Below are 19,057 nucleotides of genomic sequence, written 5' to 3'. Positions count from 1 at the left end.
GTGTGTGTGTTCCGATGTAATGTGTGAAAGGCCTGACCCCATTATTGTTATCCTTCTGTGTGTGTGTTCTGATGTGATGTGTGAAAGGCTTGACCCCATTATTGTTATCCTACTGTACATAACAAAATGCTGACAACATAACAACATGCAATTGTAATTGTCATAACAATCAATTGTAATTGTCATAACAACATAACAACATGACAACATAACAATTTGCTGCAACATAACAAAATGTGGAAAAAGTGAAGGGGTCTGAATACTTTCTGAATGCACTGTATGTTTTCACCCGTCTGTTTGTTTGTCTGCGAACAAGATATTTCAAAATGTTGTGGACGGATTCGACCAAAATTTGTTGGAGAAGTTCGATATGTGACAAGGACAAAATTATTAGATTTTGGTGAAGATCGGGATCCGGAACAGAGAATTTTCTAAAATGATACTTCACCATTGAGAGAGAGGGCAAAAATCGATATCTATATAATAATAGCGGAAGGACTCGACTTTGTTATCCCTTTTACGCCGCACCCAGTGACCCGATGCCCACGGCACAAATGGATTTACGATCTACGAACCGCGCTCTTTGTTTATCACGTACAGACATACTTGAAAAATCTGAATTAGCCGACGTTGGGGCCGAAAAGCATCCGATTAACTGCCGATACGACGCCATCTTACGACGCCATCGTATTGGCGTCTGCTGGGCGAAGGCGAAGCAGGCCGTCCGCTGATTGGACAGGCGAAGGCAAAAGCAAGCCATCCACTGAGTGGACAATCCAGAGCATGCATTTGTGCCGGTGTCGGCGATCGTTGTTCATATACGCACTCTTCATTCTCATCTTTCTTCCTAACTCTTACTCGGACAAGCAAATCCCCTATGCCATCCATAATGGTACTCTATCCATACACCACATCCTCCCTTCCGTGGATGTTCCACGGGTTTCGGCTGGTACAGCATGATATCTCAAAAAGTTGTGGACGGATTCGGACAAAACTTCAGCAGGTTGGGTGTGTGATAAGGAAGAATTGATTCAATTTTGGTGAAGATTTGAATCCGGATCTACATCAGATAATTTTTTAAAGTGATTCTTCACCATTGAGTAATAAGGGCCAAAAACGATATGTGGCATGATATTTAAAAAAGTTGTGGATGAGTTGGGTAAGTGACAAAAACAAGCCGATTAGATTTTGCTTCATGTCGGATCTGACCCATTAGTGGGATACAAAATGTAAACAGTTCAGCCTGGCGGAGGTATGCTCGCTACAGAGTGCCGTTATAGTTACAGACCGTTTCAACTTCTGCCTATTAATTATGTTCTATTGCAATGTAAGTTTTTACACTTTGGATTGCTGAGACCCCTTAGACCTTTGAAGACTGCTCAATACCTCAAAGACCTCAATGACCCCAAAAAACTGAGAAGGCCCCAAAACACTCAAAGGACACAGAGGACCACAAAAAACCCAAATGACTCAAAATACTTAAACAACCCAGAGGACCCAAAAGCCCCTGAGGATCCAAAATACCAAAAAGACCCCAAGGACACAAAAGACCCCAATGACTGAAAAAAAAACATTGGATCCAAAAGATCCAAAAGACCCAAAAAAACAAAGAACTCAAAAGACCCAGTGGACCCAAAAAAACCCAGAGGAGCCAAAAAACCCAGTGGACCCAAAAAACCCAGAGGACCCAAAACATCCGAGGACCCAAAACATCCGAGGACCCAAAACATCCGAGGACCCAAAACTTCCGAGGACCCAAAACTTCCGAGGACCCAAAACTTCAAAGGACCCAAAACTTCCGAGGACCCAAAACATCCGAGGACCCAAAACATCCGAGGACCCAAAACATCCGAGGACCCAAAACATCCGAGGACCCAAAACACCCGAGGACACAAAACACCCGAGGACACAAAACACCCGAGGACCCAAAACACCCGAGGACCCAAAACACCCGAGGACCCAAAACACCCGAGGACCCAAAACACCCGAGGACCCAAAACACCCGAGGACCCAAAACACCCGAGGACCCAAAACACCCGAGGACCCAAAACACCCGAGGACCCAAAACACCCGAGGACCCAAAACACCCGAGGACCCAAAACACCCGAGGACCCAAAACACCCGAGGACCCAAAACACCCGAGGACCCAAAACACCCGAGGACCCAAAAGACCCGAGGACCCAAAAGACCCGAGGACCCAAAAGACCCGAGGACCCAAAAGACCCGAGGACCCAAAAGACCCGAGGACCCAAAACACCCGAGGACCCAAAACACCCGAGGACCCAAAACACCCGAGGACCCAAAACACCCGAGGACCCAAAACACCCGAGGACCCAAAACACCCGAGGACCCAAAACACCCGAGGACCCAAAACACCCGAGGACCCAAAACACCCGAGGACCCAAAGCACCCGAGGACCCAAAACACCCGAGGACCCAAAACACCCGAGGACCCAAAACACCCGAGGACCCAAAACACCCGAGGACCCAAAACACCCGAGGACCCAAAACACCCGAGGACCCAAAACACCCGAGGACCCAAAACACCCGAGGACCCAAAACACCCCGAGGACCCAAAACACCCCGAGGACCCAAAACACCCCGAGGACCCAAAACACCCCGAGGACCCAAAACACCCCGAGGACCCAAAACACCCCGAGGACCCAAAACACCCCGAGGACCCAAAACACCCCGAGGACCCAAAACACCCCGAGGACCCAAAACACCCCGAGGACCCAAAACACCCCGAGGACCCAAAACACCCCGAGGACCCAAAACACCCCGAGGACCCAAAACACCCCGAGGACCCAAAACACCCCGAGGACCCAAAACACCCCGAGGACCCAAAACACCCCGAGGACCCAAAACACCCCGAGGACCCAAAACACCCCGAGGACCCAAAACACCCCGAGGACCCAAAACACCCCGAGGACCCAAAACACCCCGAGGACCCAAAACACCCCGAGGACCCAAAACACCCCGAGGACACAAAATACCCTGAGGACTCCGAACCCCCAAAAAGACCCCAAGGACCCCTCATACATTAAAAAAATATTTAAAATCCAATTCTGAATTCAGTTTTATAAAGAGGACGTACGTCATGGGTCACGTGTCCATTAAAAGCGGGGCAGATTGGATCCCGGTCATAACTGCCCGCAGTTATAAAGTAAACTGTCGTAGGTGACCCATCTCGTTTTGATTGTTGTTTTTGTGGATCGAGGGGTGGGGGAGGGAAGGAGGGTAATCGACACGGCTATAGAGTCAGAAATGAACAAACACCGACAGCATATTCAGCCTTTGACAAGACCCTCTTACAGATATCCCAGTCATGATGTTGGTAATGTATCCAATCACCGAACCATACTCAGCAAACTACTAGTCCTGCCATTGCCCCCCACTCTATCCCCAATGCTTATATATACCTATCCAACAAAACAAACTAACCTTACACCTCCTGTTACTGCTGTCACTCCGTTTCCAGGGAGACGATTCCATGCATTTACTACTGTTTGAGTGAAAGACCCCTGCCTTATCACCATCCGAAATGTTCTTCTTCTTTACCGTCACGCTGAGGCCCCTTTTCCTCTCACTGTCCATTCTGCCAAAACACTCTGTATAGGTTTTGTCTGTCATCGTCACAATCTTAAACAGCTCCATCATATCAGATCAAAGGATTAACTGGTTTTGTTTAGACAGCATTCCATGAAAGAATTTCAAATGTTCATCATATCTGGATTAATAAGATGAAATGTAAGTCCATAATGACGAATTGTAATACAACCAAGATTCCACATCTTCACGTGCGAGTCGGTTCAAGGACGTGTTGGAAAATCGACTTCATAATAATTAAAACATTTCGTTTCATTTAAAGAAAGGTATTTGAGACGAGCTGTCAGTATTGGGCATTTGTGCGGTGCATGATCACGTGTCCGTGAACAAACTCCGAGAGCCTTTCACTCACTCACCGCAGACAGGTAGGTGGTCTTTCTGTCTTCTGCCGACTCCTCTCCGGCCTTGCCCCCCCCCCCCCCCAGCTCTCTCTGTGCTCTGTCCCCCAAATATTCCTGCAGGTCGCACAAGATCTGCCAGCAACCCTCTGATGGTTAAACTGCCAAAATCTAGGCTCTCTGCTCACCTTCACTCCTTCATTCCTCTTTTCTCCCGCCTCTGGAACAAACTCCCTCACTCCCTTCAATCCCACTCATCCCTCCAGGTCTTTAAAACAGCTGTTCACCACCATCTCTTATCTTCCCCCATCCAAAACCTTGATCTCTTCTACCCCCGATAATTCACCCCAGATACACTTTTCAGAAATACCAACTTCTTTTCTGGAAGTCCTAGCAGTGTCCATGTGTTTTTTTTTACCTCTCCCCCCCCCCCCCTCCCATGCCTCCGCCCCCCAAGCCCTCTCCCTCCCACAGACCTCCCGATGTCCCTGCTCTCCATCTTGTTCTCCCGCTCCCTTTATCATACGTTTTACGTTTTATGTGTCAATTTGTCTTTTTTGTGATCAATGTTAGCTCGACGTGACAAAAAAAAAAATAATAATAATAACTGGACCTTTTCTAATAGACGTCCCACGGAATGGTGCACAGGTAGCACACTTACCTTTGAGCCGTGTATTTTGGGTTCAATTTCAGACCTGACGATAAACTCGGCGTGGTGCGTCGCAGGTAGGACGTTGCATCACAAGGTGCGTCGTACATCCCTCGGACGGACGTTAAGCTGGCCGTCCCGTCTACCTGTATTAGACGGAGGACGTTAAATATCCCGTTGGTCGTTATCTCCATACGCGGGTTTGAGGAGGTGGGAGGAAGCTCCAGTGTGTCCTTCACGAAAAGCAGACGAGTAATCATCGGCCCCATCAACTACGACAATTGCCAATCCCTATCATCTTAAAGTTAAAGTGTATGTCAGGCTTGGCCATCCTCATCCTGTTTGTGAAAAGGTTAAAGGACTTCTCCCCACAAACCCCACAAGGTGGGACAAATCAAGACAGTTAAAGTAGGTAGTAGAGATAGCCGGGATAAACCTATACAGGTGAGCTGACTATAAAATGAACGTCACGAGGAGGGGAGCAGAGAGGGATGGGGGACAGGTGGGCCGTTACCGATATCGTGACGTCATCATATAACGACCAATGAAGTGGGGACCAAGATGTAAAACTAAAAAGGAGCGAAATAGAAGATAGGAAACGGAAATATTATAAAATGCTGATTATACAAGAAAACATTTAATACATGAGGAGAAAGAGTGTTTCTTTCCTCACAGAGATGCTGAACATCTGAATTATTCAATTATGGCACATTTAGGGAAAACAAAACATGGAACACAACAGGTTAATAATATATTTAACAGAATACCAGCAACATGGACTTGTAACAATAATAAAAAATCCAATGTTCTTACCTTCGTTACCTCAGAATGGAAGTACAAACTGCGTGTATCAGCCGCTCGTCCCCCAGTTGACGTCCCTCGCATCTCTTCAGACTCAGAGCCGAGAGCTCATTGGACGAGCGCGAATCACGCTGCAACGCCTCAGCCAATGAGCACGCAGCATTTCGATCCCCTGACGACTTGGCGTGTACGGTATAAGTGGACGATTCGTAATAGACGTCCTGCGGAACGCAGGTAGCACACTCACCTTTAACCTGTGTATTTTGAGTTTAATTTCTGGGGATAACCCAAGATGGTGGTGAACAGCCGATTAATTGTCCCTTCAGCTATAACTCTCCCTTGTGGACGTCAGAGTTACCACAATTTTGGAAAAGTAGCCATTGTGTCGTTTTGTGACGTTACCTGGCCAAATTATATTTCCTACCTCTTGGTTACATCTGGCCAATAAACACATCGATGTGAAAGTATGAACTACCTGAAAAAGTTGGTGAAAAGTACGACCCAAGCCAGAAACATGTAAAGATATGCAGACACACTTTATGAAGAATGACCTGTGGAGGTACAGGTGTGTGTTGTTAACACCTGTCTGGAAAGGGTTGTAGCTCAGTTACCTCCGCCACCATAGGTGGATGGAGGCTATGTTTTCACCTATGTCTGTGAACAAGATATCTCAAAAAGTTGGGGACGAATGATTTTGATTAAATGTGATTTTATGGTCGACTCTGGGATACAAAACGTAAACTGTTCACCTGGCGGAGGTATGCTCGCTACTGAGTGCCGTTCTAGTTACTTCTTCAGATAATAATACAAGCACACCAAATGTCCCAAAGATCCTAACTGTCCTTCCCCCTCCCTCCCCATCTTGTGTTCCACTCCCCTTATTTTTTGTGTTTTATGTGTCGGTTTGACTTTTTGTGTGATTAATGTTCGCTCTTTCACGAGCCTCGACCTTGTGTACAAAAAAAAAGAAAAAAAAGGTGCTAATAATATTCACCAGGCCATTTTAGGATTTCTGTGTGGAATAAGCTAAGATTTAGTAGTTTTGTCAGCTTTTTTTTTGTTTCGTTCCATTGGAAACAAAAGAAATACATCGGTGGATACAAAAATATTTTTGGATACAAAAATATTTTTTAATTTCAACAATTTCCTGGAAGAAATGGTGCATTATTTGAAATAAGTGCTGGGGCGCCAATATTTTTGGCCATGGCTGTATTTTTTTTTTTTTTTTTTTTTTTTTTTTTGTATACAAGATCGAGGCTCGTGAAAGAGCTAACATTAATCACACAAAAAGACAAACCGACACACAAAACACAAAAAACAAGGGGAGCGGTAGACAAGATGGGGAGAGAGGGGGAAGGACACAAAAGAGAGGGGGAAGGACACAAACACAACATTTGAGAGCAGGGACATCGGGAGGACTTGGGGGGAGGTGGGAGAGGATTAAAACATATGAACACTGCAAGGACTCTGGGGTGAATTACCGGGGGTAGAAAAGATCAAGGTTTTCGATGGGGGAAGATAAGAGATGGTGGTGAACAGCTGTTTTAAAGACCTGGAGGGAGGAGTGGGATTGAAGGGAGTGGGGGAGTTTGTTCCAGAGGCGGGAGAAAAGGGGAATGAAAGAGTGAAGGTGAGCAGAGAGCCTAGACTTTGGCAGTTTAACCAGAAGAGGGTTGCAGGCATATCTTGTGCGACCTGAAGGAATATTGGGGGGACAGAGCACAGAGAGAGCTGTGGGAGCAAGGCCGGAGAGGAGTCGGGAGAAGACAGAAAGACCACCAACCTGCCTGCGGTGAGTGAGTGAAAGGCCCTTGGCGTTGACTACATCGCAGGAGATTCCAATGATTCTGAAAGCTTTGGCCTCAACAGCGTGAAGCCGAGCAAGGTGTGAGGCAGGAGCACCAGCCCAAAGGGGGGAACAGTATTCCATTGAGCTGCGGATGAAAGCCTTGTATGTGGTGAGGAGCTCAGGTGTGCCAAGGAAGGACTTCGCACGACGGAGGATGCCCAGTCGGCGACTGGCTTTGGAGGCCAGCTTGGAAATGTGGTTTTCCCAAGAAAGATCATGGCAGATAGTGAGACCCAAAAGCTTGAGCGACAGAACTTCTTGGAGAGGATTGTTGAGAAAGTAGATGGGAGGGTTGTCCAGTCGGTCCTTTCGGAGAGACATTGTAAGAGTGTGAGATTTGTCAGGATTGAAAGACATGTTCCACTTGTTTGACCAGTCTGTGATTTTGTCCAGGTCTGCAGAGAGTGAGGAGGCTGCAGACTGCCGATCTGAGGGATGAGGAATGGAGCGACAGAGAGTAGAGTCGTCAGCAAAGAGATAGAGAGGATTTTCAAGAGAGTCAGAGAGATCATTGATGAAGACCAGAAAAAGCACAGGGCCCAGAACACTACCTTGGGGAACTCCAGCCTGAACAGGAAGAGGAGATGAGAGAAATCCATTCAGGGCCACACGTTGACTACGACCAGAGAGGAAGTCCGCCAGCCATGCGTGGAGATTTCCATGGATACCAAAGGAGGAGAGTTTGGAGAGCAGAGCAGGGTGCCAGACCGTATCGAAGGCACGTGAAATGTCAAGGGAGACAGCTCTAATTTCCTGTTTGGCGTTGAGGACCTCCATCCATTGTTGAGAAAGCAGAAGCAGCATGTCCAGAGTAGAGTGACCAGGTCTGAAACCAAATTGATGATCAGAGATCAAGCCATTGGAGAAGAGGAAAGATTTAATATCTGAAGCAATGATGGATTCCATGACTTTGCTGATAATTGGGAGAAGGCTGATTGGTCTGTAGTTGCTGGGATCTGTTTTTGCACCTTTTTTGTGCAAAGCGGTGATGTTGGCTGATTTCCAAGCAGATGGCAGATGACCTTGAGCAAAAGAGAGGGTGAAGAGAACAGAAAGAGGGAGTGAAAGTGCAGAAGAACATGATTTTAGGACCCGTGGGCTGATGCCGTCAGGACCAGTTGCAGAATCAGAGTCGAGGGTTGCCAGAAACTTTTCCACCTTGTCAGGAGGAAAGGACACAGAGTCCAGGAGCAGCTGGGTACGACTGGGTACGGTGGGTACAGAGAGGGATGGGTTTGGGACACAAGATTTAGAGGCAAACACAGAGTTGAGGCATTCAGCTTTTTCACGTGCGGAGTCAGCCGTTAAGCCGTTTGAGGTGAGGGAGGGGATGGAGGGGGAACAAACACCAGAAACAGATTTGGCCAGACGCCACCAGGATTTGGAAGAGGGAGACAGATAAGAGAGTTCGGTCTTGAGAATGGTGAGATATTGTTTCCTGGCTCTCCTGAGGGTGGACACACACTTGTTTCGGGCTTTGTGAAAGGAAATGAGATTTCCTTCCGTTGGATTTGCTTTCCAGGAGACGAAAGCAAGTTGTTTCAGGGCAACAGCCTCACCACAAGATTCCGTGTACCATGGACGGGAGGAAGGGTATGACAACTGAAGACGAGATGGTATAAATCTGTGCATGAGAGAGAGCAATTTACTTTGAAAGAATTTCCAGGATGAGTTGATGTCAGAGGCGGTAGAGATGGGAGACCAGTCCAGATGATTGATGGCTGCTTGAAGACCGTGCCAGTTGGCCTGAGTGAAATGCCAGACTCGTCGACGCTGAGGAGGCTCTCTGAGAATGGTCAGAGAGATGTCCACTTTGACAAGCACATGATCAGATGAGCCGATTGGAGCAGAAGAAGAGCAGCAGACATTTTCAGGGAAGTTTGTCATAACCAAATCCAGAAGAGAAGATGCTCCGTTGACTGAGATCCGGGTCGGGAAATTGACAGATTGTGTCAGTCCCAGTGAGTCGCAGAAGTCCTTTGCTGAAGAGCCATGGCTGGTGAGAGAGGTACCCACACCCAGCCAACTGGCATGGTGACAATTGAAATCACCACATATGAGGAAGAGAGAGTTGGGATGGGTAGATAGAAGTTGGTCCATATTATCAGACAGTGAGATGTAGATGGAGTCATCGCTGATTGGTGGACGGTACAACACACATATGAACAAAAGGTGGGAGCGAAGGGGAAGCCGTAGCCAAAGGTATTCCTGGGGGTGAGGTGGAGAGAGGGCAGTGGAGGGCGAGTGAGGAAGAGAGTTTTTTATAAAGATAGCAACCCCACCTCCAGGACGAGGCTCAGGTCTATCATACCGGAGGAGGGAGTAACCTGGGAGAGATACCAAGGCATCAGAGACATCATGAAGGAGGAAAGTTTCTGTTAAGCAGATCACATCTGGTTTGTCAGAAGCAACCTGTATGGAGAGGTCAGTCAAGTTTGAGCGAAGGCCCCGGATGTTTGAGGTCCATACCGTTAATGAAGAGGAAGGGGGAGCATCGGGTCCAGAACAGGGGGGGGGGAGGGGTAGGGTAAGATGTGGAAGAGGAGGAAGAGGTAGGGAGAGCTGTTGAAGGTGTGTCAGAGATTTCAGAATAGCTTGGAGAAAGGGAAGAATGGGGCGGACAAAAGGTTTGATGGAGATTGGGTGAGGCACAGTGAGGTGTTATTTGAGGAGGGGGAAGAGCAAGGCAGAAGGTTTGGGGAGATGAAGGTGATAGTTGGAAGGAGGAAGAAGCAGGGAGGATGCTTTGAGGAGGAGGGGTGAGAGGGGAGTCTAGGAGGGGAGGAGCGAGGGAGAGCCTCGGAGGGGAGGGGTGTGGGGGGAGTTTAGGAGGGAGGGGAGGGAAGGGGCAAGGGGGGAGATTTGAAAGGGATGGGTGATGGGGAGGATTTGGAGGGGAGGGGTGAGATTGGATTTTGAAAAGTGTACGATTCATGGGAAACGAACATTTTTTGCAAAATGAGTTTGAGACCTTCGAGTCAAAAATACGTTTGAGGACACTGGAGGAGGGATGGAGTTCTGGATAGTTTAGGGAATGTAGAAAGGAGGAACTGTAAGAGATGGTATTATATATATTTTTTGGAATGAATAGATTTGGTGAGCAAGACGAAAGCATCCTTTTGTAGGAAAAGAAGAAAAGGGTGTTATAATATATGAGAGAAAATAGTTGTTCAGGGGAGAGATTATACATTTCTAACCGCGTGATCGCGAACGAAGAACGAACGAACAAAAAGAACAAATAAACGAATAAGACCTGGGAAGGAAATAGTTTTTTTTTTGTTTTTTTTTTTTTGTTTTTTTTTTTTTTGTGAGTACAGATATTAAACAAGGAGGTACGGGGTGAACGACTGGGACGAAACAGTGAACGAAAATAATTTCAGCGCATTCGACGAATCGCTGAGAGAAAAACAAACCACAAGGTCGGAGACGGTACGGTAGTCCAAGCCTACGAGTACTAGGCCGCAGAATACTCGATACCATTAACCGACGATTGTGTATACATGTACGAAAAATTAGCACCGAAAATTTTCCAAAAGATACGCTATAGGTACATACACCGAAAGACAGATACAGTCTCGACAAAAACACGATTGAGAAATATCACTTAGCTTCGAAAGCGTGAGCGCATGGAGCAGCTTCAAAAAGACGTGACCTCGCCGTGATCTCGCGAGCAATCTCAAAATTGTCTGTACCAAGTTTTAATTTGAATCCCTTCACCTGTTCACAAGTTATCACAATTTTACCTGACATCACCTCTGACCTTTGCCCTCTTGACCCCAAATTCTAATCAGTTAATCTTTACATCATTTTACATACCTGTACCAAGTTTGAATTAGATCACTTCACCCATTCTCAGGTTATAGACCTATTATAGACTTTGACCTTTGAAATTTGACCCCAAAATTTAATCGGTTAATCTTTACATCATTATACTTACCTCTACCAAGTTTGAATTACATCACTACAGCTGTTCTCAAGTTATCGACCTATTACAGACTTTGACCTTTGACCTGTTGACCCCAAAATCGAATGAGTTCATCTTTACATCATTCTACATAATTGTACCAAATTTGGTCAGAATCCCATCACTGTTAATCACAAGTTATCGCGGTAAGAATCCCATCACAAGTTATTGCGGTAACAGGATTTTTACCTAACATGACCTTTGGCCTTTGACCTCATGACCCCAAAATCTAATAATTTAATTGTTACCTCATTATACATTCCTGCACCAGGTTTGACTAAGATCCCTTCAGCCGTTCTCAAGTTATTGCGTTAACGACAACCTATCACGGACGGATGGACGGACGGACAACCTGAAAACATAATGCCTCCTGCGACTTCGTTGATGGAAGCATAAAAATCATCAGAGCTGTGAGGAAAAACCCTAAAACAACTGTCAGTAACATCACCAACAACCTCCAGCGTGCAGGGGCGGAAGTATCACAATCTAGCATTCGCGGAAGACTTCGTAAAAGTATCACAATCTACCATTTGCAGAAGTCTGCGGTAGCAGAATTACAAAGGCTAAACCACAAGATACAAACGTCTCATCAGCACCAAAATATAAATGGCAGAATAGAATTTGCCAAGAAGTACAGAGGTTTGCCAGTGAGTTCTGGAACAAAGTTTTATGGTGAGATGAGACCAAAATAAACCTTTACCAAAGCGATGGAAAGGCGATCGTGTGGAGAAAGGAAGGAACTGCATATGATCCAAAGCACACTACCTCGTCTGTGAAGCATGGTGGAGGTAGTGTCATGACCTGGGCTTGCACGGCTACCTTTGGAGCTGGCTCACTCATCTTTATTGTTGATATAAACCGATGATGGCAGCAGCAGAATTAATTCAGAAGTGTACAAAAAGATTTTGTCTGCCGATGCAGCAAGACAATGACCCAAAACACACTGCCAACGCAACCATGGAGTTCATCAGGAGAAAAAGTGGAAGGTTTTAGACTGGCCTACTCAATCCCCTGATTTAAATGCAGCAGAGCATGCATTTCACTGCTGAAGAGGGGACGAAAGTCAGAAACACCCAAATCAACCAACAACTGAAAATGGCTGCAGTAAAGCTTGGCAAAGCATCTCAAAGGAAGATACCAAGAGTTTGGTGATGTCAGTGGGTCACAGGCTCGATGTAGTTGTTACATGCAAGGGATATGCAACTACTAACGATTAAACTACTTTAATTTACTTTAAGGTGATCTGTTCCAACACTTATGCTTAAATGGGTTGACTGAACATAAAAAGTGATATTGTTCCACAATGGTAAAACATATTGTTACAGATTTGGGAACCCCCCCCCCCCCCCCTTCACTTGTAAATACCCCCCTTTGTAATATAATCCCCTTTTATTAATTATTAAATATCGCACCCTAGGCCATCGCAACACGCAGCCAATCTTAGAATCATCTTGCTAATTATTTCCTATTCTATGTTTAATTAAGGCTCTGTATCCATTAGATTGACACCACGTTGCATTAACAAATAAGGATAGCTCCCCTTCAATGATTCCATACCCCAGCAAACTCTCTCTCTCTCTCTCTCTCTCTCTCTGCAAAGCAGCTCGACAAGCGTGGGGTGCATGCCCTCTCAACTGCCCTGGGTTTGAAAGCGGCGTTCGCCGCCATTTTGAACATGTGCTCCGTGCTCTGTTTGAACAAGAAGGGCGGGGTCGCCGAGAAGAGGCGTGACTGTGGCTCGCCACGAGGGCGGAGCTGTTCAGCTCCATTGCCTAATAAGGCTACAAACCGAGCACGGGGGCGGGACCCAAACGGCCGAGGGCGTGTCACGACCCCGCTTAATATATGCGTTTGGAAGATCGCGCAAAAAGAGAGAAGGGTTGAGACCAGCAGAGGCGATGCGCGCGCAGCAAAAAGAGATCGTGCCTTGCCTGCGAGGGGAAATCCCAGTATTATCCCCAGAGAGAGAGAGAGAGTCGTGGCGTTGACGCAACCACATTTTGTTCCAGCGGTTGTCGGGTTCGCTTAAAACCAACGGCGCGAGGTCGGTGCGGAACCTCGACGGCTGAACGAGCCGAACCGGCCGCTCCTGCCAGCTGGACGGACCTTCTCCTGCCATTCCTGTCATCATCCCCGTGTGAGTCTGTCTTTGTTTGTTCTGTCCTGGGTATTAGTAAGACTGTATAGATAAGGCTGCCCTGTGTCTTTTTACATCCATCTATCTTTGTACAGCTTTGATCTTTCTTTTCCTCTGGTGTTTGTTAAAATAAATGTGTGTTCCTTCTCCAAGCTTTGGTTTCGTCTTCATCCAGTTGCTTTAGTCTTTTCTTTCCATTGGTCTACGTGGCACGATTAAAACCGCTATAATCGGGTTAGTCATTGTTAACGGCCTGGGTCGTGACTCGCTTCGCTCGGCGTGTCCATTACCGTCGCAACTCGGGCGGGGCTGTCTCCTCGCTGGTTGGGAGGTCACGGTAAGCAGGTATTCAGGGGGTCTTTCTTTTGGGTCTCTGGCCCGATTACCCTGGTCGTGGCTGACCACCAGTGATGTCACAGACCCCCAGGATCGGCGACGGCCAGTATAACGGACAAGGGGTTAACCCCCCCTTGGCAAGGGGAGCGCCGTCGTCCCAGATCCGTAACAATATATACATAAAAATACCAAGAAATGAAAGCTGACCTTTAATCTTGCCTCATATTCATCTTTTGATCTCAAATTTCTTGAGTATGTATCCAATAATAACAAATTTGACTTCACTGTTCCAATACTTATGCAGGGCAGTGTGTGTGTGTGTGTGTGTGTGTGTGTGTGTGTGTGTGTGTGTGTGTGTGTGTGTATTTAAGTGTGAACAAATCTTACTATAATTCACCAAATGTCTGTCTGTCTGTCCATCCGTCTGTTCCCAGGTACCGCAAAAACGGCTGAACCGATAGCAACTAAATTTTGGGTGGGTAATCCTGAGACCCCCTGGAGTAAAATAGGCTGTACTGTTTTTCCAATTTTTTTTCCAATTTTTCCAAACACGATGGAATAATATTTACCAATATGAACAGTGATGTGGCTTTTATTGAAATTCTACAGATACTGTTTAGAATTTGATGAATTGCGTGTGATATGATTCAACGGATGTTTATATAAATCGTTTAAAATAAAAAAAACCCTTCAATTTCTGAAATTTCTGATTTTTTTCAACCACCCCCGCCCCCCCAGAATTTCCATGTTTTAAACGTTTCCCAGTGTATACCCTGGATTAGAATAGGAACACCGTATCCCTGCGTTTCGTAAGAGACGACTGAGACGGTTGGCGTCAGGAAGGGCATCCGGCCATAAAAACATTGCCTCAAAAAGAGAACCATGACAATTGCAGCTACGTATGGGCAGGGTACAGCCCGAAGTGGAGATCGGTTTCTGAGGTTTGGTACATGGAATGTAGGGACAATGACAGGGAGATCAGGAGAAGTGGTGGAAGTATTGGTCAGAAGAAGAGTGGACATATGTTGTGTGCAAGAGACGAGATGGAAGGGAAGTGGTGTGAGAATGGTGAAGGGTAGGCAGGGACAGAAATACAAGTTTGTGTGGCAAGGGTGCCCGGAGGGCGTGAATGGTGTTGGTGTCCTGTTTTCTGAGGAGTTTGTAGACAGTGTGGTGAGTGTGACGAGAGTGAGTGATAGGTTGATGCTGGTGAAAATGATGATTGGAAAGCTCTTGGTGAACGTCATCTCGGGATATGCTCCGCAGGTTGGTCGGAGCGATGAAGAGAAGGACAAGTTCTGGTGTGCGATAGAGAAGCTGATGGAAAACGTGAAAGATGAGGACGTTGTTGTGGTAGGAGGAGACCTAAATGGACATGTGGGAAGGAGTATGGATGGTTTTGAGGGAGTTCATGGGGGTTACGGATATGGGTGTGAGAAATGGAGAAGGTGAAAGGATTTTGGAGTTTGCTGATGGAGCTGATTTGTTGATTTGTAATACTCAGTTCCAGAAAGAGGATAATAAGCTTGTTACATACACGTCAGGTGGGTCGACGACAACTGTTGACTACCTGATGGTGCGTAGGCGAGATAGGGGGCACCTCCGGGACACAAAGGTGATCCCGGGGGAGGAGGCAGTTCCACAGCACCACTTGGTTGTCTGCGACATAAGGGTGAAAGGTGCAAGGAGAGCTCGGCGGGTGAAGTACCAACCGAGAATGAAGGTGTGGAGGTTGAAAGAGGTGACAGTAAGGGAGGCATTAAAAGAGAGGCTGAGTGGGGTAGAGGATGATGTGGTTGAGCTTGAAAGTGGTTGGATGTCAATGAAAGCTAGTCTGTTTGGAGCCGTTGGTGAGGTATGTGGATGGACAAAAGAACCACCGAGGCACTCGGAAACATGGTGGTGGGATGATGAAGTTGGAAAGAGGATTGCCGAGAAGAGGAAGAAGTTCAAGGAGTGGCAGAAGGCGAAGGGTATGGGAGCAGAAACAGCAGAGCATGAAAGTTATAAGGCAGCCAAGAAGGCTGCAAAGAAAGAGGTAGCGAAGGCGCAGGAGGCATGTAGGAAAATGTTCGGAGAACGCTTGGATTCGGAAGAGGGTCAGAGAGCAGTATTCAGGATTGCAAAGCAGATAGCGAAAGAGAGGTGTGATGTGATGGGGGTGAGTTGCTTGAAGGATGAAGTGGGACAAATCGTTGTCGACCCAGATGGAATTAAAGGAAGATGGAAAAGATGTATGGAAATGCTGTTGAATACAGAGAATGAATGGGATGGCAACATAGAGAGGAACCCAGTTTTAGGACCGGCAGAGAAGATAACTGAGAAGGAAGTTGAGGAAGCGATAAAAGCAATACAACAACAACAACAGGCATTTTAAGGCCATTTTCCCTGCAAGAGCGGGGGTTAGCCTTGCGGTCCCCATGACAATGTTCTCCATTTTGCCCTATTTTCTGCATCTCCCCTTGTTAACCCCCTTGCCCGCATTTCTTCTTTGACCATCTTTAGCCAAGTCTTTCTCGGTCTTCCCCGTCCTCTACTTCCTTCTACATTCATTCCCATCACTCTTTTCAACCAGTCACTTTCATCCTTCCTCAACACATGACCAAACCATCTCAACCTGTTTCTCTTCACAGTATCCATCACAGGCTCTATTCCCATCATCTTTCGCAATTCATCATTTGTCTTCCTCTCTCTCAACGATACTCCACACATCCACCGAACCATTCGCATTTCCACCCTTTCCAGGCTTCGTTGCTGCTCTACGTTCATTACCCATGTCTCACTCCCATAAATCATAACACTTCTCACACATGCAGCATACACCTTTCCCTTCAGCTTCAATGACACTCCCCTCCTCGTCAGCACGCCACTCAGTTCCCGAAACTTCTTCCATGCACACCTCAATCGAGCAGCCGTTGCCGAGTCTGATCCACCTTCTCCATTCAGCATGTCTCCAAGGTAACAAAATGTTTTCACACCTTCCAGCTTCAAGCCGTCTCCAAGATCCAACTCAACATTTCCTCCATCTGCAGCTCCCTCTGTGCACACCTTACACTTGAATGTAGCTGCCACACTGGTTAATGACCCTCTCAAACCACTACATTTTTGATGAACCCACTCAGCGCACATTGTACATTGAATGGAGTTCACTACGACACCCTTCCTGCACACAGCACAGGGCCACTTCCCAGTTCTTTCCACCTCACCACATGCTTTACCACTTGCCATCACCTTCGTCTTTCCGATATTCACCTTCAGACCTTTTGTCTCCATACATTCCTTCCACTTGTTCTTCTTCTCCTTCAGTCCATCCATACTTTCTGCAATCAACACCAGATCATCTGCATACAACAACTCCCACGGTAAACCCTCCTTTACGTTCTGAGCCAGCACCTCCATCACAGCTACAAATAGTAGTGGACTTAGTACCGACCCTTGATGCACTCCCACCTTCACCTCAAACTCACCACTGTTCCCGTCCTTCGTCCTTTCAGCTGTGCGTGCTCTTTTGTACATTGCCATCACGACTCTGATCAACCATTCCTCCACTCCTAACTTCCTCAATGCCCATGTCACTACTTCACGTGGAACCCTATCGAATGCTTTCTCCAGATCTACAAACCCAAGAAACAACTTCTTCCTCTTCTCCATATACTTCTCCAGCAACTGCCTCACAATAAAAAGTGCGTCTGTCGTTCCTCTTCCTGGCATAAATCCAAGCTGCATTTCATCAATCTTCACTTTCTTCCTTATCCTCCTCTCCAACACCCTTTCCAATACCTTCATTCCATGCTCCAATAACTTTATCGCTCGATACGAGCCACAGTCCAGAGGGCCACCTTTCCCCTTGTATAGAGGGACGAGGGTACTCAGTTCCCAATCCACTGGAATGCGGCCTTCTTTCACCACCAGATTGCAGATCTCTGTCATTCTCTTCACACCCCAATTTCCTGCTGCCTTCAACATATCTCCCACAACTTCCGTCGGCCCTCCCACTTTTCTACTCTTCATTGCTTTTATCGCTTCCTCAACTTCCTTCTCGGTTATCTTCTCTACCGGTCCTAAAACTGGGTTACTCTCGATGTTGCCATCCCATTCATTCTCTGCATTCAACAGTATTTCCGTATATCTCTTCCATCTTCCTTTAATTCCATCTGGGTCCACAACGATTTGTCCCAGTTCATCCTTCAAGCAACTCACCCCCATCACATCACACCTCTCTTTTGCTATCTGCTTTGCAATCCTGAATACCGCTCTCTGACCCTCTTCTGAATCCAAGCGCTCTCCGAACATTTTCCTACATGCCTCTTGTGCCTTTGCTACCTCTTTCTTTGCAGCCTTCTTGGCTGCCTTATAACTTTCATGCTCTGCTTTTTCTGCCCCATACCCTTCGCCTTCTGCCACTCCTTGAACTTCTTCCTCTTCTCGAGTATTACAAATCAACAAATCAGCTCCATCAGCAAACTCCAAAATCCTTTCACCTTCTTCATTTCTCACACCATATCCGTAACCCCCGTGAACTCCCTCAAAACCGTCCTTACTCCTTCCCACATGTCCATTTCGGTCTCCTCCTACCACAACAACTTCCTCATCTTTCACGTTTTCCATCAGCTTCTCTATTGCACATCAGAACTTGTCCTTCTCTTCATCGCTCCGACCAACCTGCGGAGCATATCCCGAGATGATGTTCACCAAGAGCTTTCCAATCATCATTTTCACCATCATCAACCTTTCACTCACTCTAGTCACACTCACCACACTGTCTACAAACTCCTCAGAAAACAGGACACCAACACCATTCACGCCCTCCGGGCACCCTTGCCACACAAACTTGTATTTCTGTCCCTGCCTGCCCTACACCATTCTCACACCACTTCCCTTCCATCTAGTCTCCTGCACACAACATATGTCCACTCTTCTTCTGACTAATACTTCCACCACTTCTCCTGATCTCCCTGTCATTGTCCCTACATTCCATGTCCCAAATCTCAGAAACCGATCTCCACGTCGGGATAAAAGCGATAAAAGCAATGAAGAGTAGAAAAGCGGGAGGGCCGACGGGAGTTGTGGGAGATATGTTGAAGGCAGCAGGAAGTTGGGGTGTGAAGAGAATGACAGAGATCTGTAATCTGGTGGTGAAAGAAGGCCGCATTCCAGTGGTTTGGGAACTGAGTACACTCGTCCCTCTATACAAGGGGAAAGGTGACCCTGTGGAGTGTGGCTCGAACCGAGCGATAAAGTTATTGGAGCATGGAATGAAGGTATTGGAAAGGGTGTTGGAGAGGAGGATAAGGAAGAAAGTGAAGATCGACGAAATGCAGTTTGGATTTATGCCAGGAAGAGGAACGACAGACGTGCTTTTCATTGTGAGGCAG

The 19,057-nt window shown here is 46.7% G+C and overlaps 1 protein-coding gene across 9 annotated transcripts in view; it reads right to left on the bottom strand.

Moving 5' to 3' along the window:
- Positions 1 to 6,228, bottom strand: part of LOC137425723 (sterol-4-alpha-carboxylate 3-dehydrogenase, decarboxylating) — a 60,397-nt gene extending 54,169 nt beyond the window's left edge. For 2 of the 9 annotated variants that reach the window (XM_078777003.1, XM_068114457.2), the window contains exon 1: positions 5,409 to 6,228. In XM_078777003.1, the coding sequence (XP_078633129.1) occupies positions 5,409 to 5,480 (72 nt within the window). In that variant the 5' untranslated portion in view covers positions 5,481 to 6,228. Of the gene's footprint in view, positions 1 to 3,964; positions 4,018 to 4,607; positions 5,287 to 5,408 lie in introns of those variants that run through there. The other 7 variants (XM_078777004.1, XM_078777005.1, XM_078777006.1 and 4 more) reach the window with 5 other exon arrangements.
- Positions 6,229 to 19,057: the final 12,829 nt, after the last annotated feature.

Source organism: Myxine glutinosa, chromosome 4, assembly GCF_964187855.1.
Source record: "Myxine glutinosa chromosome 4, kmMyxGlut1.1, whole genome shotgun sequence".
Classification (NCBI taxonomy): Eukaryota; Metazoa; Chordata; class Myxini; order Myxiniformes; family Myxinidae; genus Myxine; species Myxine glutinosa.
This window is presented reverse-complemented; position numbering and strand designations above follow the sequence as displayed.